This window comes from Scyliorhinus torazame, chromosome 2, assembly GCF_047496885.1.
Source record: "Scyliorhinus torazame isolate Kashiwa2021f chromosome 2, sScyTor2.1, whole genome shotgun sequence".
NCBI classification, from domain to species: Eukaryota; Metazoa; Chordata; class Chondrichthyes; order Carcharhiniformes; family Scyliorhinidae; genus Scyliorhinus; species Scyliorhinus torazame.
Window position 1 is genome coordinate 361,727,249 of NC_092708.1, and position 21,909 is coordinate 361,749,157.

General features: G+C 44.4%; 1 protein-coding gene across 2 annotated transcripts in view; it reads left to right on the forward strand.

Moving 5' to 3' along the window:
- LOC140404135 (protein unc-79 homolog) overlaps window positions 1-21,909 on the forward strand; it is a 347,086-nt gene that overhangs the window by 237,077 nt on the left and 88,100 nt on the right. For both annotated transcript variants that reach the window (XM_072492555.1, XM_072492562.1), the window contains exons 33-40: window positions 1,329-1,431; window positions 2,649-2,789; window positions 3,010-3,048; window positions 6,776-6,888; window positions 7,008-7,093; window positions 9,604-9,777; window positions 11,446-11,514; window positions 20,918-21,028. In XM_072492555.1, coding sequence (XP_072348656.1) covers window positions 1,329-1,431; window positions 2,649-2,789; window positions 3,010-3,048; window positions 6,776-6,888; window positions 7,008-7,093; window positions 9,604-9,777; window positions 11,446-11,514; window positions 20,918-21,028 — 836 coding nt within the window. The remainder of the gene's footprint in view (window positions 1-1,328; window positions 1,432-2,648; window positions 2,790-3,009; window positions 3,049-6,775; window positions 6,889-7,007; window positions 7,094-9,603; window positions 9,778-11,445; window positions 11,515-20,917; window positions 21,029-21,909) is intronic.

A 21,909-nucleotide genomic window follows, 5' to 3' on the forward strand; every position in this document is an offset into this window, starting at 1 on the left:
GGGAACCGTCGAACAAATGCCGCTGAGGCCCCTCAAACGAGCCCAAAAGTCAGTTTCTGGCGGGAGCTGCCGAACGTGCGACTTAGCTCAGCATAGCCACAACCGGAGGTCCGGACAGCAAGTAATGATCACCTTATACAACCCCAGCTCCTTTCTCGCCCCTAAATTTGCAGGACCCTATTCAATCTCGGATAAAGTAAGCCCCATAATTTATAAAATCACGTATCCAAATGGAAAATCAGGATGGTTCCATGTAAATCAGCTTAAGGTTTATGGAACGCAGTGCAGCCACTCGCACCACCTCTCATTGGCGATGGCAGACAATGAGGAGCCGCCCACTGACACCCCGCGTTACCCCTCCCCCAGCAGCAGCAGCACTTCCACAGACACCACCTTGACCACGCCCCCAGAATCAAATTTCACCCTGACGCTTGATTCGGCTGCTAGCGACAGCGACAGCACAACTGAAGCCCCTGAGAGACCCGAACAAAGCTCCCACGAACCAGGCACTACAGGCCCAGAGACCCTGACCACGATATGTTCAGCCCCTTTGAAACGATTTATTTGCCCACACCGGAACCTGACCCGCCACCCGACGATAGCGACAACCCCCTTGCAACCTCCCTATGGAACATGAAGCACTGGCACCGTGACAATTCCTGTCGTCTGACTAGGAATGATGATATTAATCTGAAAATAAACAAAGTGTTGTGGATAATAAGCACACACTCATAATGCAGCCGTTTGTCACAGTTATACCCAACCAAAAGAGCATCTTGGTCTTTTCTTATGTACGTATGACTTAATTCTTACACATTTCAAAAATGTTATTTTCTTGCTCGTTCAAGAGAAATACAATCCAAAAATAATGTTGCAAGAAAGACTAGTCAGCTGAGTAGCGATGTAAAGGTTTTGTCACTCAGGTCTGACATGAAGAGTTCCATCTTCCAATGTTTTGCAGCAGCAGAGACAAGTTTGTTTCTTCACCAATAGGTTTTGCAACAGCAAACAAAAAAGTGTTGTTGTGTAACATTGTTAACCCCATGTAATCCAATTGCTCATCACGGAGGTATAGTCTGGCAGGAGCCCATCCCAAGTTCCCTTTTGCACAAAACCTGTAAAATGATGCCAAGCTACCTGACTCAGACTAATTTGGATGTGTTCAGTGTAGTCTAAAATAACACTTTACACCATTACTTATTTAATTAAAAAGAATCAAAATCTGTGAAAACTGAGTGAAATAGACCTTTTTTTGACAGATTTTAAGTATTTCAATATCTCTCATTTATACATGGTGCAACATTTGCAAATGTCTGATGTTTTCACAGGTGCTACAAAGTCTAGTTTGCTCTCAGCACAGAGCATAGTCAGCATGTTTGTTCCCGCACCAGAGGAATTTACAGATGATCAGCCAACCCTAATGTCTGACAGGTAAAAATATAGATTTATGAACTATGCCTTTTTGGCAATACTTTTGATGGCTATATACTGAAATATCCCTCAATGGAAATTCAATCTCTTTTTTTCTAAAGAATACGCAGACAGTACAACACTCAATAATGTAAATATCCATTATTACACATTATTTGTCATAGAAAGAAATAACATTTGTCTTCACATTTGATCTTTACAGCTGCAATGCACTGATCAGGCATGGAGACCTGACAATTAGACTTAAATGTCATCTAATGTCGGGAATCTTGTTACATTACTGGCAGTGAGTGAGAACAGTTGTAATTCGATATCCCGCTGATGCATAACGGGATTTTGGCCCCTCATAAGATTTTGGGCTCCCATTGCCAGTCACGCCTGGTGCAAATGGGAGGAAAAATCCAAGCCCTAGTGTGGAGCAGAGTGTATCAATTGTATTTGTGTCTTGATCTAGTTTTCACCGTAGTTTTTCTTTCCTGGTGTGTGGACCACATTGAGACAGCCTTCTATGGGAGGATTAATATCTGGACTAATGGGACCCATATCAAAGAACCCCATCCAGATATGGAGCCTCTGATAAAACTCACAAAACACAGAAAAATTACATATAATGACTGCATCAAAATATGGGAGCATTTATAAATACTTAAGGGCAGCACGGTAGCACAAGTGGATAGCACTGTGGCTTCACAGCGCCAGGGTCCCAGGTTCGATTCCCCGCTGGGTCACTGTCTGTGCGGAGTCTGCACGTTCTCCCCATGTCTGCGTGGGTTTCCTCTGGGTGCTCCGGTTTCCTCCCACAGTCCAAAGACATGCAGGCTAGGTGGATTGGCCGTGCTAAATTGTCCTTAGTGTCCAAAAAAGGGTAGGAGGGGTTATTGGGTTACGGGGATAGGGTGGAAGTGAGGGCTTAAGTGGGTCGGTGCAGACTCGATGGGTCAAATGGCCTCTTTCTGCACTGTATGTTCTATGTTCTATGTCAGGAGCAGTTGAGGCTGAGCTTGCAGATTGGTTTCATGTGAGGCCTGATACTTGCCATTGTGGATGGAGTGGATAGGTTCCAAATGTTCTCCATCCTCAGAGACCCGTAAATTGTAAATCCAGCTTTTGTCAGTTTTACAACCTGCTATGTGGGATTTGAATTCATTGCTTGTGGACTGCTGGTTCATACCTAGGCTTAATGTTAAAGAATGCTCACAGTTCATTCTTTGGTACAGGTGCCTTGACTGTGGAGCTGTTCTTGAAGAATATGACGAAGAAACATTGGGATTGGCTATTGTTGTACTTTCAACATTCACTCACTTGAGCCCAGACTTAGCTGCTCCCTTGTTGCTTCATATTCTGCAGTCAGTTGGAAGGTAAGCATTATAATGGTTTTTGATCTCTGCCTTGTTTAAAATGCATTAAAAGTATTGATGAAACTTTGAATGTTGGTTTCCTGGGGTATATTTTTAGTGAAACAGCGTTGTCAGTTCTTTTCTCATATTTCATCTTGAATGCATGTTTTCAAGTGAAAATAACTGTATATCTCATGTTTTATCTACAGATGAGTAACAAACTGACTATTTTTCATTTCAGACTGGCATCAAGTACCCTTTTTTCTGGTCAGGCAGAAAGGTATTTACTTGCCTTTGTTGTTACAATATTGTGTGCAAAAACATTTCAGTCATGTTTTTGTTATTGTTTGCAAAGTGTTTCTATCTTGAAACTATCACCCTTTTACTAAACTGGTTTAACTCCTAATTTATTTAACTCCTTAGTTGTTTATTTTATGCCTTTTTCAATCTTCAATTGCCATGGCGGAGGGACATTCCAGTTTTCACTCATTCTGCAATTTCAGTCATATAAGAAAAACTGCAGTGATCCAGACTAACAGGCTATCTTTTACCAACAAGCAAGGGGATCAATCCTGGTTCAGTGAAGAGTGAAGGAAGCCATGCCAGGAGCAACACCAGACATACCTAAAAATGAGGGGTTAACCTGGTGAAGCTACAACACAGGACTACTTGTGTGCCTAACATCATAAACAGCAACTAATAGACAGAGCTAAAAAATTCCACAACCTACGGATCAGATCTAAGCTCTGCAGTCCTGCCAATCCAGACTTGAATGGTGGTGGGCAACTAAACAACTCGCTGGAGGAGGAGACTCTGCAAATATCCCATCCTCACTGATAGAGGAGTCCAGCATATCAGTGCAAAAGACAAGGCTGAAGCATTCACAACAATCTTCAGCTAGAAGTGCCAAGCGGATGATCCATTTGTCACAGATGTCAGTCTTCATCCAATTCGATTCACTCCATGCAATATCGAGAAACAGCTGAAGACACTGGATCCTGCAAAGGCCATGGGCTCTAATAATATTCCGGCAATAGTACTGAAAACTTGCCATGACCCTTGCAAAGCTGTTCCAGTACAATCACAACACTATCATTTACCCAGCAATGTGGAAAATTGCCCAGGTAAACCCAGTACACAAGAAATAGGAAAAGTCCAACCCTGCCAATTACTGCCCCATCTCTCTGCTTTTTATCATGTGAGGTCATGAACAGCACTATCAATCGGCACTTAGTCAGTAATAACATGCTCACTGCCGATCAGTTTGCATTCTGCCAAGGTCACTCATATCCTGAACTCCATTGCAGTAACTCAACAAGGCTCCTTTGACAGCACCTTCCAAACCTGTAACTTCTACTATTCAGAGGGACAATCATAGAATCATAGAACTTACAGTGCAGAAGGAAGCCATTCGGCCCATCGAGTCTGCACCGGCCCTTGGAAAGAGCACCGTAATCAAGCCCACGCCTCCACCCTATCCCCGTAACCCAGTAACCCCACTTAACCTTTTTGGACACGAAGGGCAATTTAGCATGACCAATCCACCTAACCCGTGCATCTTTGGACTGTGGGAGGAAACAGGAGCACCCAGAGGAAACCCACGCAGACACAGGGAGAACGTGCAGACTCCACACAGCCAGTGACCCAAGCCGGGAATCGATCCTGGGACCCTGGAGTTGTGAAGCAACTGTACTAACCACTGTGCTACCGTGCTGCCCCAGGGAACACGACCACCTACAAGTTCTCCTCTAAACCTGACTTGGAACTACATCCCCGTTCCTTCACTGTCACTAGGTCAAAATCCTGGACTTCCTAACATCGCTAGAGGGTGTACTTAAACCACATGGCCTGCAGTGGTTTAAAAAGGCAGCTCAACACGACCGTCTCATGGGCAATAAAGACTGGGCAATAAAAATGCTGTCTCTGCCAGCGAGACCCACATCCCAGAAAACAATAAAAACAATACGTGCTTAGTGAAGAAAGCCACAAGCTTCCATGGGTTTTAAACAAACAAAAATAAACTTTAAGTTTGAAGATCAGAAAGATAAAACAATTTACAATTGCCGTGATTCAGTGGCAATGTTTTGCTCGAGACAGAGCACAACGAGGCTGGTGAATAGCGGGAGTGGCCAAAAACGAGAAACGTTTTCTCCTGCTCCCATAGAAGATATCGTAGCATGGTGAGAAACCAATAATGACCACTTAAGTTCTATTTCCATGCAATTAACGGGAGCCACCCCATATCCCACGGCCTCCCGTGATCCAGCGGCCTCCCCAGCAAGTGGTCACGCTGGTGCTGATTAGTACTCCTTATGAAATCCGTGAACCTGGCGGGATTGCTGCTTCGGGGAACCTAGGAGCTGAGTGACCATTGTCGCTCACAGGCAATGAGCCCGCGGGGCACTGGGTATGCTGTCCCTGTCCTCGGAGGGGGGTGGGAGGCAACCGGGGGTGCAGCCCCGGTTGGGGGGTGTGCCGCTATAGGGAACTGGGGGTATTGGGGGCTGGAGAGGGAGGGTGGGGGAGGTTCTGCTGGAGGGAAAACCATGCGCGGGCCCTCCATGCCAACCCCTGGATCATGTGTTTCCATTCCGGAGACAACCCTATTCCCTGCCTGCCTGTCCCCACCAACTACCCATATCTCCCAATAACCGTGGAAGCCTCTGGCTGTGCTGCTGAAGGCTATTCCTAATAGGGAATTGTCAGTCGTGGTTAATGAACACTTCACACATCCCAAGTGGATCCCTGTGTGTGGGCATGCCATGTAGCATGAGGGGCTCAATGTGTAGCATCCCAATCACCAGCCTATCATCCCAATCCAGCCCACCCCTCCTAGCCTACCAAGTTCACCTCCTTCCTAGCTTAGTGAGATCATCCCCTTCCCGACCCCTCCCAGGACATCTTCTCCCCGGGACCCCAGATACTTAACTGAAGTGCAGTCCCGGGACTTAGTCTCAAGCACAGAACTGCAATACCTCTTCTGGCCACTGCTGTGCCTGGAACGCCTGGAGAGCTGTCAGCTAATCGGATTGGCCAACAGCCCTACCAAGGTAGGACTTCTGTCCCAAGAGTGGAAACAATTAAGCATAAAAATGGTAGCAGGCTTGTCAGAGTCTAATCGATTCTAAGGATGAGAATTCCAAGAAAAACAGGTTCAGATTAGGGTGGCGATATATTCAAGGACTTTGAAGAAGTAAGGAAGGCTGAGATTAGGCAGTAGTTTGCAAGGATACTGATATTAAGGGTTGGTTTTTCTGAGGAGTGACGTGATGATGGACGATTTAAAGAAAAGAGGAAAAGCAATGGAAAAGAGAACCTTGAACAAAATCAGCAAACAATGCGGATCAGCAAGGGAAATTGATTGGACAGCAGATTAGTGGAAATAGAGTCAAAGAAGCATGGGGTGGCTCTTTTGTCAGGTTGAGTATGGAGAGGGAGACAGGAAAGAAACGAGAGAAAGATACAACTCAGATAGCCATGCTGTTAAGGATAGAACTGAAGCCTATGAGTCTTTATATACTTACAACCTTTTATTTACAGAAATGCACATTACATATCTTGCATCTCCAATCCAACCACCTCAGTTTTAGCCTGCTGTTACAGATATGAGCATGGGTAAATTCCCAGTCCATGCCAATTTCACACAGTTAAACTCCCAATTATCATGCAATTCACACTTTGCACCTATTCTAGGCCTGCTGCGATCTTTGTGCCACCTGCTGACCCAGTTGTAATAAACTGATTTATTCCAGACTCTGGATTAAACCTAGGTCCTACATAGTCTATATGATTCATTATAGGTGCATGATCTCTTTTGTAAAAATTAGGGTCTTTGCTTTCAAGTAACCTACTATTATGATTCCTGTTGTGATCTCTGTGTCAAGATTGTGCCAGTGTGTCAAAATTTGGCACTATTCATGTCTTTCTTAATGATGATCGTGCATAGTATATAGTTGAATAAAATGTAACTAATTGTGAAACAATTCTGTCTTTTTCATTTTTTCAAGCATGATGATTCCTGGCAACACTGCTGGAGTGGCAAAGCAATTTTTACGCTGTATTTTTCATCAGCTTGCTCCCAATGGTATACTTCCACAGCTATTCCAAAGCAACATTAAAGGTATGGTACTTAACAACATTAACCTGATACACTTAGCATTTTGATGCTGAATGCCGACACCTCAAAGTTTCCTCAAATAAGAAATCTATTTTGAAATAGTAGTTCTGTTTTGACATTAGATGGAAGTTTCCTTCGAACCTTGGCCTCGTCTTTGATGGACTTCAATGAGCTGAGTTCTGTGGCAGCATTGAATCAACTACTCGAGGTATTGTGGAATTCAGAAATAGAATGCAAGTTATAAACCCAATTTAGTTAATCTTTGATATGTCCTGTGATAGAACAAAGAACAAAGGTCAGTACAGCACAGGAACAGGCCCTTCGGCCCTCCAAACCTTTACCAGTCATGATACCAACCTTTGCCAAAACCCTCAGTACTTCCTTGTGCCGTATCCCTCTATACCCATCCTATCCATGTGTTTGCCAAGATGCATTTTTTTTTAATAAATGTTTTTTTTATTGGTTTTTTAACAAAGTATATTTACCGTTATATACACAGGATAAAATATATGTTTATATAGAAGAGAAGAGCGCGCACAAAAAAAAAATAACTGGAAGGGTATTGTGCACTAGCTCAACAACAGCAACTCTGTACAATTGGCAATATTATTATTATTTTTAAATATATATATATTTATTAAAGTTTTTTAACACAATTTTTCTCCCTTACAAACAATAACCCCCCCCCTCGTAACAAAAAAAACCCGAGAAATCGCGCAGAGCAAGATATATACATGGCAAAATGATATATTTACACAGCTTTGTACACTGGCCCTCACCCGTACGTGCCAGTTTCCCCAACCCTCCATGTTATCTCTTGCTCATCCACCCTCCCAGCCATATCATTTATCCAGGCCTCCAGGCTGGGGGGCTTCGCCTCCTTCCACATTAGCAAGATCCTTCGCCGGGCTACTAGGGACGCAAAGGCCAGAATGCCGGCCTCTTTCGCCTCCTGCACTCCCGGTTCGTCCACTACTCCAAATATTGCTAGCCCCCAGCTTGGCTTGACCCGGACTTTCACCACCTGAGATATTGCTCCCGCCACTCCTCTCCAGAACCCCTCCAGTGCCGGGCATGACCAAAACATATGGACATGGCTCGCCGGGCTCCCTGAGCACCTTCCACATCTGTCCTCTACCCCAAAGAACCTACTCAACCTCGCCCCCGTCAAGTGCGCTCTGTGGAGCACCTTAAATTGTATCAGGCTGAGCCTGGCACACGAGGAGGAGGAATTAACCCTACCTGCATATATCTAAAGGCATTCCCCGGGGGGGGGGGGGCAATATTATTTTTAACACATAAGTAAGCATCTGTTTGTGGGGGGGGGGGGAAACTGGGCAGGCACATGTACATTTGGGTGCTGGGGAAACAATTACAGAGGGCAATACACGAATGGATCTGGTGTTGGTGGACGGATTTCACTGCCATTGTCATCTCGCGTTCACCTCCGCTTCAGCCGTTCGTCCCGTCTTTCGCCCATATTTTCCTTGCTCTCTGTTCCTGTAGATGCCAAGTTTGTTATCGTTTCCTGAGCCCTCCTTCCGGCTATCATTCCCTTGCCTCCCCCCACCTCTCTGGTTACCCTCTATTGTTCCTTGACTCCTCCCTCTTTCCCTCCTCCCCCTCCTTCTCTCCTGTGGTTCGTTTTTCTTTTCTCTTAGGTTTAGCCGTCGTGTCCCCTCCCCCCCCCCCACCCACCCCGGTCTATCCCTCCTCACGCCCTGGCTACCTTCCCCTGATTCTAGGCTATCTGGCTATTCTTCTGCTTGTTCGTTGGCCACAAACAGGTACCGGAACAATTGGGTGAATGGCTCCCGCATTCTGTGGAAACCGTTGTCTGACCCTCGGATAGCAAATTTGATTTTCTCCATTTGGAGAGATTCCGAGAGGTCGGACAGCCAATCTGCAGCTTTGGGTGGTGCTGCTGACCGCCAGCCGAACAGGTTCTACGGCAGGCGATCAGGGAGGCAAAGGCAAGGGCGTCCGCCCTCCTCCCCAGGAATAGGTCTGGCTGGTCTGAAACCCCGAAGACTGCCACTTTCGGTCATGGCTCCACCCTCATCCCCACCACTTTGGACATTGCCTCGAAGAAGGCTGTCCAGTACTCCCCAAATCTGGGGCAGGACCAGAACACGTGGGCGTGGTTGGCCGGGCCTCCTTAGCACCGTTCACATCTATCCTCCACCTCTGGGAAGAACCTACTCATACGAGTTCTTGTTAAGTGGGCTCTATGTACCACTTTTAGTTGCGTCAGGGGAGCTTTGCGCATGTGGAGGTGTAGTTGACCCTATACAATGCTTCGCTCCAGAGTCCCCACCCTATTGGAATCCCCAGGTCTTCCTCCCATTTCTTTCCTGTTGCGTCCAGTACGGTGTTGACCCTATTTACCAGTCGGTCATACATGTCACTACAGTTCCCTTTATCTCTGATGCTTGCGTCCAGTAACACTTCCAGTAATGGTCAAGGTGCCTTTTGAATGTCGTTAATGTATCTGCGTCCACAACCTCCCCTGGCAATGCATTCCAGGCATTCACCACCCTCTGCATAAAATACCTGCCTCGCACATCTCCTCTAAACTTTGCCCCACGGACCTTAAACCTATGCCCCCTGGTGACTGACCCCTCCACACTGTAATTTACATTATTACAAATTAAATGTGAAAACTGTTCAATGAAACATCAACATAGTACGACATTACATGCAATATATGTGACACAGGGTTTAAATAACAAGAAGAGCCTGCCAGCAGGAGGAGCTATGCTTCATTGTTTAGACAATATTGCCACTTACATGGAAGCTCTGCCGATGGATTTACCTAGCAATCTATGGACTACGATATGCAATCAGTTTCAAACGTTTTTGACCAAACTGCCATGCATACTGCCACTGAAGGTAAGGAAGAATTTATTGATCAGTTGCCATTTGGATATTTAGATGAATAAATATGGCAAAGTTAGAATAACATTTTTCTTCATGTTTATATTATAAATCTAACTTTGCATTGAGCTGGTTATAATAATAATAATAATCGCTTATTGTCACACGTAGGCGTCAATGAAGTTACTGTGAAACGCCCCTAGTCGCCACATTCCGGCGCCTGTTCGGGGAGGTCGGTACGGGAATTGAACCCACGCTGCAGGCCTTGTTCTGCATTCCAAGCCAGCTATTTAGCCCACTGTGCTAAACCATCCCCTAAATTTATTGCAGTGGTTACCACTAAAATATACGGCTATAGTACAGAGTTGCAATTCATGTGGAATTCTTTGTCACAAATAGCAGTCAATAACAAATCAAATAGAACGTTCTAAAATGAGCAGGATAATTAATCAAGAAAGAATAGAGAAGGTTATGAGGATTAAGCTTGTGAACAAAACTGATTTGGGGGAAAATCCAGAAAATTGGGCCTGTATAAAATCATTCCTCGAAAGGGACTGATGTTCAGCACAGGCAAGATGGAGTCGAGTAGAATCCTCCTCTGATAAAATATGTTTCTTTAAGTGCTGAGATCTTGGCCTCAAATTCGTGATTAAAGGAAAAGCATTCGTGAATAGCTGTCTGAGGGAAGGGATGAGAAGATCACAGGACCTGTCTACTGGACCGCTTTTAGACAGCGTGATTGCATGACCGAAGAGTGGCTATGATGGAGGCTTGGGAGAAATTGATGGCCTGATTCTCACTGATGAGAAAGAATCAGCAGCGCCTCACAAGAGATGGAAAAATAATGCCTAAAAGCATAGAATTGAGCTATTTATATTTATCTTTAATGCCAATGTACTTGGATTAATTATGAAGCTTGATTGAAAGTCAAGGACTTTGGGATCAGTAGCGTAGCAATGGCATTTGTCGCTGACCTCAAAGTAAGCTTTCCACAATCTCTCTAGCATGGATTTTGTGTTTCCCGCCTGAAGTTTAAATTTGGTCCCAAGTAAAGAGGATCTCCAGGCATCCAGCAGCAGTGATGTAAATAAAGAGGGTAAGCAGCTAATCACGTTGAAGTGCTCTCATAGAAAACAAACCAGGAGATTAGAGACATTGAATCCCGTGATTTTTAATTAAAATTTATAGATAGCAAAATTAATGATTATGATTCGATTCTTATAAAAGCTGAAATAGACAAATTATAAAATTATTTTAAAAATACATGGATTGTTTTGAATCAAAATTAAGAAATGTGACATTCCACAAATATAAAGTTGGCTTTGCAGGGACAATAAGTGTGTTTAGCAATATGCAGTTAATATGCCCTTAAGAACCCTGTTACATTTAATTCAACAAGGTATATCTTGTCCTTTATGTTTTTGGTGAAATAATTTGCAAATCTCTGTCCAGGTCACTTGTGCTTAATTCATTGGATAAGATGATGAGATAAGTCAGACAGAGAACCAAAATGAAGGGGAACTAAATTTTCCTGCACTGTTGGAAATAGATAGGTTTTATATGTCATGACAGATCACATACCTGTTTGAATGTGTTCAATTTTTCAACGTGTGCTAGCCAGTTACTGAGAAAATAATTACCAAAATACATGCAAAGTAGTGATAATTTCCATTTTGTATGCAGTGCTGCTTGGATTCTAGTTTAGCAATCATGATCTGTCTTCTCAAGATACCTACCACAAGTGCAACACGGGTAAGTAAGCTAGCGCTAATGTGGCTTTTTAAAAACCTTTGATCTCTTGTTACTACATTTTTTTTCCATGGTGGGGGAAACACGTGCTGTTTTTAAAACTGCTTTTCAATCATTTATTCCTGTTTTCCCTTTTTTAAAAAGTTTTCCTTTCATTCCTTTGCTTTTGTCATTTTTCAGTAGGCATTGACTTTTAGATACTCTTAGGACAAGATTTAAAAAAATCCAATTTCTAATTTCTTTACATATACATATTTTTGTATTGTTGGTTTTATCAATATTAATGCCACACATTTTCCTCTGTATGTGACTAAGCACACAACCTCGAGATGGGGAGGGGTGAGGTCCACAGTCGGTATGAGAACATCAACAGTTATGGGTCCAGGTGGGAGGGTTGGAAAGTCATCCACAATTGCGATGGGATCTAGGACTACTGGGGGAGGCTGGAGAATAGTGAGAAGGATCTTTACCTCGACACCATGGGGTTCCAGAAAGATACGAGGGGGAGTTGAAACTGGTGAAATCTCAACACCACTATCTTGCCAACACAAAGTTATGGCGCAGTTACAAATCCAAAGTGGAAAATAATCTGGACGGGAGGGGTTTGAATCAATGTGAGAGGAGCTTAGAGTTGCAGTCATGGCCCATTTCAGGGAGCATCCTCAAACTGCTTCAACTCAAAACATTGAAATAGAGTAAAAGCTGATAAAAAGAGGAAGATTTCTTTGAGAAGGGCCTACTGGAGCCATCGCCTTTTATTGCGCTTTAATGAGAAACAATCGCTCCGTTTGTACTTCAACAGAGAGCTATGTGATGAATGTAAGAGATTGATATATATATATTGTATTTTATATCTGTTGCAGTAAGGGTTTTAAAAGCCTGGGTCAAGGTATAAATTTGTGGCAGTAATATTATTAAAGAACCTCGGTGAAGGTATCCAGACTGTGTGTCTGCTAAAGCTTAATTAAGAAGTTGTAAAAATGAGGTAACCAGAGTTTGTAACATCATTTCACCAGTTTTGACTCTCCCTCTGTGAATATTAGTGTCCCCAGTATGGGGTGAGGATAGAGTTTGTGCAGAATGACAGATGAGATGCTGGAGATATTAATGTGCCTGTGTGAAAAGGAGGGAATCCGTACCCTCCGGGGACCAGATGAGACTCAAGTTTCTTTGTTCACTGGTTTATTCAAGCATATGCAGGGAAGCTGTACCCATACAAGATGGAGTATAAGTATCATGATCAACTACATTACATCATTATTATACAGATAATAATTCATTTTCATTTACCAATCACAAATTAGCCTAATTTGCTACTTTAATACAGTTACCCAATCAATATTCATACACGTATACGAATACCATCATGTTTACACGATAGCTACAACCTTCAACACTAAGTTACAATAGACAAAGCAGCATATCATACAATTTTACTTGTTAATATTAACCCTTACTTTCTCCTTTTGCTGTGAGACAATCGGTGGTGATTTGTCCTTGGCTAATATTATGCAAGATCCCTGAGCAGTGTAACCCTTTGAGTGCATAATGCCATTATGGGAGCGTAAGGTTGGGGTGAGCTGAAAGTTGATTTACCCTGGCGGAATGGATGAAATCATTCATCTGCTTCCTGCACTGTACGGTATTTCTGGGGCGGTTGCCCAATGCACTGGCCACCTTTGCAATGGCTTTACAGGCCGGTGAGGTGCGGTTCGTGGGTTTCCTCAAGCTAGTCATAGGTTGGAGGATATCCCGGTGTCGTCGCACATCAAAGAACAAAGAAAAGTACAGCACAGGAACAGGCCCTTCGGCCCTCCAAGTCCGTGCCGACCATGCTGCCCAACTAAACTACAATCTTCTACACATCCTGGGTACGTATCCCTCTATTCCCATCCTATTCATGTATTTGTCAAGATGCCCCTTAAATGTCACTATCGTCCCTGCTTCCACCACCTCCTCTGGTAGCGAGTTCCAGGCACCCATTGCCCTCTGTGTAAAAAAACTTGCCCCGTACACCTACTCTAAACCTTGCCCCTTGCACCTTAAACCTATGCCCCCGAGTAATTGACCCCTCTACCCTGGGGAAGAGCCACTGACTATCCACTCTGTCTATGCCCCTCATAATTTTGTAGACCTCTATCAGGTCGCCCCTCAACCTCCGTCGTTCCAGTGAGAACAAACCGAGTTTATTCAACTGCTCCTCATAGCTAATGCCCTCCATACTAGGCAACATTCTGGTAAATCTCTTCTGCATCCTCTCTAAAGCCTCCACATCCTTCTGGTAGTGTGGCGACCAGAATTGAACACTATACTCCAAGTGTGGCCTAACTAAGGTTCTATACAGCTGCAACATGACTTGCCAATTCTTATACTGAATGCCCCGGCCAACGAAGGCAAGCATGCCGCATGCCTTCTTGACTACCTTCTCCACCTGTGTTGCCCCTTTCAGTGACCTGTGGACCTGTACACCTAGATCACTCTGACTTTCAATACTCTTGACGGTTCTACCATTCACTGTATATTCCCTACCTGCATTAGACCTTCCAAAATGCATTACCTCACATTTGTCCGGATTAAACTCCATCTGCCATCTCTCCGCCCAAGTCTCCAAACAATCTAAATCCTGCTGTATCCTCTGACAGTCCTCATCGCTATCCGCAATTCCACCAACCTTTGTGTCATCTGCAAACTTACTAATCAGACCAGTTACATTTTCCTCCAAATCATTTATATATACTACAAACAGCAAAGGTCCCAGCACTGATCCCTGTGGAACACCACTGGTCACAGCCCTCCAATTAGAAAAGCATCCTTCCATTGCTACTCTCTGTCTTCTATGACCTAGCCAGTTCTGTATCCACCTTGCCAGCTCACCCCTGATCCCGTGTGACTTCACCTTTTGTACTAGTCTACCATGAGGGACCTTGTCAAAGGCCTTACTGAAGTCCATATAGACAACATCCACTGCCCTACCTGCAAATATCATCTTTGTGACCTCCTCGAAAAACTCTATCAAGTTAGTGAGACACGACCTCCCCTTCACAAAACCATGCTGCCTCTCACTAATATGTCCATTTGCTTCCAAATGGGAGTAGATCCTGTCTCAAAGAATTCTCTCCAGTAATTTCCCTACCACTGAAGTAAGGCTCACCGGCCTGTAGTTCCCTGGATTATCCTTGCTACCCTTCTTAAACAGAGGAACAACATTGGCTATTCTCCAGTCCTCCGGGACATCACCTGAAGACAGTGAGGATCCAAAGATTTCTGTCAAGGCCTCAGCAATTTCCTCTCCAGCCTCCTTCAGTATTCTGGGGTAGATCCCATCAGGCCCTGGGGACTTATCTACCATAATATTTTTCAAGACGCCCAACACCTCGTCTTTTTGGATCTCAATGTGACCCAGGCTATCTACACACCCTTCTCCAGACTCAACATCTACCAATTCCTTCTCTTTGGTGAATACTGATGAAAAGTATTCATTTAGTACCTCGCCCATTTCCTCTGGCTCCACACATAGATGCCCTTGCCTATCCTTCAGTGGACCAACCCTTTCCCTGGCTACCCTCTTGCTTTTTATGTACGTGTAAAAAGCCTTGGGATTTTCCTTAACCCTATTTGCCAATGACTTTTTGTGACCCCTTCTAGCCCTCCTGACTCCTTGCTTAAGCTCCTTCCTACTTTCCTTATATTCCACACAGGCTTTGTCTGTTCCCAGCCTTTTAGCCCTGACAAATGCCTCCTTTTCCTTTTTGATGAGGCCTACAATATCTCTCGTTATCTAAGGTTCCCGAAAATTGCTGTATTTATCCTTCTTCCTCGCAGGAACATGCCGGTCCTGAATTCCTTTCAACTGACACTTGAAAGCCTCCCACATGTCAGATGTTGATTTGCCCTCAAACATCTGCCCCCAACCTAGGTTCTTCAGCTTCCACCTAATATTGTTATAATTAGCCTTCCCCCAATTTAGCACATTCACCCTAGGACCACTCTTATCCTTGTCCACCAGCACTTTAAAACTTACTGAATTGTGGTCACTGTTCCCGAAATTCTCCCCTACTGAAACTTCTACCACCTGGCCGGGCTCATTCCCCAATACCAGGTCCAGTACCGCCCCTTCCCTAGTTGGACTGTCTACATATTGTTTTAGAAGCCCTCCTGGATGCTCCTTACAAACTCTGTCCCGTCTAAGCCCCTGGCACTAAGTGAGTCCCAGTCAATATTGGGGAAGTTGAAGTCTCCCATCACCACAACCCTGTTGTTTTTACTCTTTTCCAAAATCTGTCTACCTATCTGCTCTATCTCCTGCTGGCTGTTGGGAGGCCTGTAGTAAACCCCCAACATTGTGACTGCACCCTTCTTATTCCTGATCTCTACCCATATAGCCTCACTGCCCTCTGAGGTGTCCTCCAGTAGTACAGCTGTGATATCCTCCCTAACCAGTAGCGCAACTCTGCCACCCCTTTTACATCCCCCTCTATCCCGTCTGAAACATCTAAATCCTGGAACGTTTAGCTGCCAATCCTGCCCTTCCCTCAACCAGGTCTCTGTAATGGCAACAACATCATAGTTCCAAGTACTAATCCAAGCTCTAAGTTCATCTACCTTACCCGTAATACTTCTTGCATTAAAACATATGCACTTCAGGCCGCCAGACCCGCTGTGTTCAGCAACTTCACCCTGTCTGCTCTGCCTCAGAGTCATACTGTCCCTATTCCCTAGTTCTCCGTCAATGCTCTCACCTTCTGACCTATTGCTCCCGTGCCCACCCCCCTGCCATACTAGTTTAAACCCTCCTGTGTGACACTGGCAAACCTCGCGGCCAGGATATTTATGCCTCTCCAGTTTAGATGCAACCCGTCCTTATATAGGTCACACCTGCCCCGGAAGAGCTCCCAGTGGTCCAGATAACAGAAACCCTCCGTCCTATAGCAGCTGTTTAGCCACGTGTTGAGCTGCTCTTTCTTCCTATTTCTCGCCCCACTGGCACGTGGCACAGGGAGTAATCCCGAGATTACAACCCTAGAGGTCCTGTCTTTTAACTTTCTGCCTAGCTCCATGAACTCCTGCTGCAGGACCTCATGCCCTTCCTGCCTATGTTGTTCGTACCAATATGTACAACGATCTCTGCCTGTTTGTCCTCCCCCTTCAGGATGCCCTCTACGCGTTCGGAGACATCCTGGACCCTGACACCAGGGAGGCAACATACCATCCTGGAGTCTCTTTCACGTCCACAGAAGCGCATATCTGTGCCCCTGACTATAGAGTCCCCTATGACTATTGCTCTTCTGCGCTTTGACCCTCCCTTCTGAACATCAGAGCCAGCCGTGGTGCCACTGCTCTGGCTGCTGCTGTTTTCCCCTGATAGGCTATCCCCCCCGACAGTATCCAAAGGGGTATGTATACCTGTTCGAGAGGGGGACAACCACAGGGGATTCCTGCACTGACTTCCTGCCCTTTCTGGTGGTCAGTCATTTCTCTGCCTGCATCTTGGGAGTGACCACATTTATATAACTGCTATCTATGACACTTTCCGCCACCTGCATGCTCCTAAGTGCATCCAATTGCTGCTCCAACCGAACCATGTGGTCTGTGAGGAGCTCCAGTTGGGTGCACTTTCTGCAGATGAAGCCATCCGGGACGCTGGAAGCCTCCCGGACCTGCCACATCTCGCAGTCAGAGTACTGCACCCCTCTAACTGACATTGCGTCAATTAATTAGTAAATTAAAGTTAAAGATTTTTTCAAATGTTACTGTTAACTATCTGTTTCCTAGCACTAGATTTCTGCTATAAATGTGAAAGCTAAATACAGTACTCTCCGATCTCTGCCTTAGATACCCCTCTAAATTATAATTAAGTAATTATGTTTAATTATCATAGATTATCATAGAATTTACAGTGCAGAAGGAGGCCATTCGGCCCATCGAGTCTGCAGCGGCTCTTGGAAAGAGCACCCTACCGAAGGTCAACACCTCCACCCTATCCCCATAACCCAGTAACCCCACCCAACACTAAGGGCAATTTTGGACATTAAGGGCAATTTAGCATGGCCAATCCACCTAACCTGCACATCTTTGGACTGTGGGAGGAAACGGAGCACCCGGTGGAAACCCACGCACACACGGGGAGGATGTGCAGACTCCGCACAGACAGTGACCCAAGCCGGAATCGAACCTGGGACCCTGGAGCTGTGAAGCAATTGTGCTATCCACAATGCTACCGTGCTGCCCTTAAGAACAAATTAATCTACACTATATCATTCTACCGTAATCCATGTACCTATCCAATAGCCGCTTGAAGGTCCCTAATGTTTCCGACTCAACTACTTCCACAGGCAGTGCATTCCATGCCCCCACTACTCTCTGGGTAAAGAACCTACCTCTGACATCCCCCCTATATCTTCCACCTTCACCTTAAATTTATGTCCCCTTGTAATGGTTTGTTCCACCCAGGGAAAAAGTCTCTGACTGTCTACTCTATCTATTCCCCTGATCATCTTATAAACCTCTATCAAGTCGCCCCTCATCCTTCTCCGTTCTAATGAGAAAAGGCCTAGCACCCTCAACCTTTCCTCGTAAGACCTACTGTCCATTCCAGGCAACGTCCTAGTAAATCTCCTTTGCACCTTTTCCAAATGGACAAACTCACACTTTTCATGGTTAAACTCCATCTGCCACTTCTCAGCCCAGCTCTGCATTCTATCAATGTCTCTTTGCAACCGACAACAGCCCTCCTCACTATCCACAACTCTACCAATCTTCGTATAATTAGTTTACCAATGCTTAATTTTTTTAAATTTAGTGTTGATTCCCAACCAGACACTCAGGTCGCAGCTTTTCTGTGATGTCACTTCAGTTTCCTCCCCCCCACACACACAATTTGAAAAGGTAATAAAAGTAAAAATGAGTAAAACTCACTTACTTACCTTCTGAGGGTCTCTGATGCTCTCTGGTTCTCTCCCTGCAGATTAAAAGTTACAGGCCAGAAGAAAGAGAGTGAACAAAACAGTAGGGAAAAGCACCTTCTCCTACTCTACACTAAATTACCTCACTACACCAAATTACCAAGTTTCAAATTCCCACTCTGGATGTGTCTTACTCACTCAGGCTGTGTCTCTTTACCTGCGCAACGCTTACTGAGCGCGCTTTCTGTTTGTCTTTTATACAGACTTCAGGATGATTCACACTAAAACCTCAAAGAGAAGAATACAATGTTTACCTTTGTGCCCCTAAACAGGCCTCAGGTGACTGCCAGATAACTGCCTCTCAGCAATTAGGGTGGGGGCAGCTTCAGCCAATCAGACATTAATCTACACTGCATGTTTAACTGAAAATCATTGATGAGCTTCTCCAGGGAATCATTGTTAAACTTTGGAGCAACTCTCTTCTTTGCCACAGCCATTTCAAGACATCTTCTGCTCAGAGTTGGGCTGGAGAGAGTGAGGGTGGCATTTAATTCTAGCACCTGGACCTTTTATTCCATCAGGTGACAGCGGGGTGGGTGAATCAGTTCCTGCCCGGTCACGTGATTCGGAGAGAAACTTGCCCATGTGTAATTAATGAGCTTCCAAGTGTGAAATCAGGAATGGTTTCCCGCCACACTGCCCAGTGGGAAACACACCGCGGAACTCTCCCACCAAGGCACTTAGTCACTGTCATGAGAATTTCACTTTAAGAAATGTTTGTCTGCTCAAGTTACTGCAGTGATGTCAGAGTGTGGGTGGAGCTGAGCTCTGGATCTGCTTTTTAGTTTCACTATGGTAAAAGCTTGGGTGTGTCTGTTTTTTTGGTTTCTTATTCAGTGTTGGACCTGCAGCCAGCCAGAGAAGGTGTAATGTTGTTCTCTCTGCCATGTAAAGAGTATCTCTTGATCATTTGGTGAATTCAGAGTGATAACCGCTCTCAGTAGTGAATTTAAACCTGATGTGCTTCTGTTCAATGTTTTTTAAAAAATGTCTTATGGATGTTAAAAGGAAATTAAGGATTACTTAGTGTTGTATTCTTTGGGGGTTTGTATTTGAATTGATGGTTGCTAAGATGTTCACTATGTTTTAAAAAGGTTAACTTGAGTTCATAGAATAAACATTGTTTTGTTTAAAAAAAATACTTTCCCATTTCTGCTGCACCACACCTGTAGAGTGGGCCGTGTGCTCCCCATACCACAATCTAGTAAAAGTCGTGGGTCAGGTGAACTCCATGATACACTTTGGGGTTCTCTAAACCCTGGCCCATAACAGTCACAAATATGGAAAAGTCTGCCTGGAGTGTGGGAAAATGGGTGGACAAGCCTGCCACCTCCTGATATAATTGTCAACAAATTAGGTTGCTTTTTGCAGGGAATGATGTGAAAAAGACCCAGACGCATCTTATATGTTTCTTTAAAATCCTCACTTGTAAGAAATGGCACAAAGTTAAGGTTGAGTTGACTGCTTCTGAATGTTTATGTGAGGGAAGCACAAATGTGAATCAGTATGACTGAGGATTAAGTCAGTACATTTCAGTATTGGTTTCACTACTGGAAGTTTACTTTGTGTGACCTTCATGCAAGATTCCTTCCTATTTGTTCCTGTTTATTCCCTTATTTCCCCTTTCTTTTATTTTTGCCGTTACATTTTTGATTCATGGACCTGTGACTTTAAGGCTAAGAAGCCTGTGCTTTAAATTCAAACAGAAGTTTCTGGAATGCTGTGCTGTCTTAGATGGGTGATTGGCTGGCATCAGTTATGACTTGGATTGATTAATTTGTCCGGTGGCCAATGAATTAGTCCAAAAGGCTGTACTCTGCTCGGTAACAGGCGGTGATTGGATCTGATCCCACTGGAACATTTCAGAGCTTCAAGGGTTGAGTTTTGATTTCAGTTTGACTTCTGGCAGACCCGACGAAGGACTGCTATCCTCTCCCCCTTCAGTTTTCTCCAGAAAGGCTGTGTTTCTTAACTGGCAGCCAACCTGGATGAATCTATGTACAGGGGAACCATTACAGAGTGCAAGGAGGGGAGAACCGACTAACTGTCTACAGAAAAGGCTGATGTAAACCAACATAAACAGCAATTGTGTTTCAACTTACAAACCAGGTGATTATTGGGCGGCTAAGGGCCAAAGACAGTGGGAATTTGTATAAGAATCATTGGTTAATTCACTTGTATTGTAACTTCAGGACGAGTGGGGCTGGAATTGACCATGCACTTGCCCAGCATGTCGTAACATTCATCCCAAGTTAACGTGATATAAATTAATTGGGGCTTCATGCAAGCTATAAAATTCATTATGATCTGTATTTAGTTCCTTTCTTACAATAAACTGATTTTAGCCTGCTGTAATTTTTGCCCGTTGGGCAGTAGCACATTGCATTTTGTTTCTCTGTAACTTGGTGTCTTACTCCTTTTCCCCCCATTATCTTTGATTATAGAGTCTTTTGGAGCCATTTTCCAAATTACTGAGCTTTGTGATTCAGAATGGAGTTTTCAGCCTCGTGTACCTTGTTGAATTATGTGGATTGTGTCACCGAGCATTCAATAAGGTAAAATTGGGCCACATTTTTCATCTTCAATGAAATCCTTCATTCTAGGTTTTCTCATGCATTTGAGGCCCCTGCACTGACATGGACAAATCATAGATGAAGTTTATGCAGTTAAATTCCCTAATTTCACACCATGCAATCCAAGTTTTAAAAGGGCATATCGTGGATGTATCTATTTCTGAATTTTAGTATAATTAACTGGTTAGGAATATCTTACCACAAAGTACTGACCCGTTCAACTCCAAAACAATGACTGCCATTCATTTAATTGTTGAGTCGTTGACAAGTAAAATGCATCAGCGTGTAAACCTTCTTGTGGTGACGCAAAGTAGTAGCCAGTGATGATGTGATTGGTAATTGATGCTTTTTAAAAAAAACAGTTAATTGAAGGCATTTAAAAATATTTACAAATACAAAACGGCAAAACCAAAAGGACAATGGCAATACCATCCCCAACCACCATACAAGGCCACAAAACCCCTCCCTCCCCTCAGAAACCATCCATTCACCTGCCTACCACCCCGGCATCTGCCTTTTTCCAAACTTTTGCACCTCCCCCCCTCTCAACCAGAGACTACGACCCAAACAGACAAAACTCAGACCATGCCCCCCGCTGACGACTTAATCCGCCTTAAACAAGTCAATAAGTGGCTTCCACCTCGAAGTGAACCCCTCCTCTGCCCCACCAATGGCAAACTTGATCTTTTCCAGCTGCGAAACTCTGCCAAGTCATTCACCCCTGCACCGGACTTCAGCAGCTCTCCTGCTAGCACAAAATCCGGCTTTGGGTTATCAAGAGGCAAAGGCCAAAACATTGGCCTCTCCCCCCATCTGCACTCCCAAATCCCCTGACACTCTATAAATATCACCCCCTTTGGACT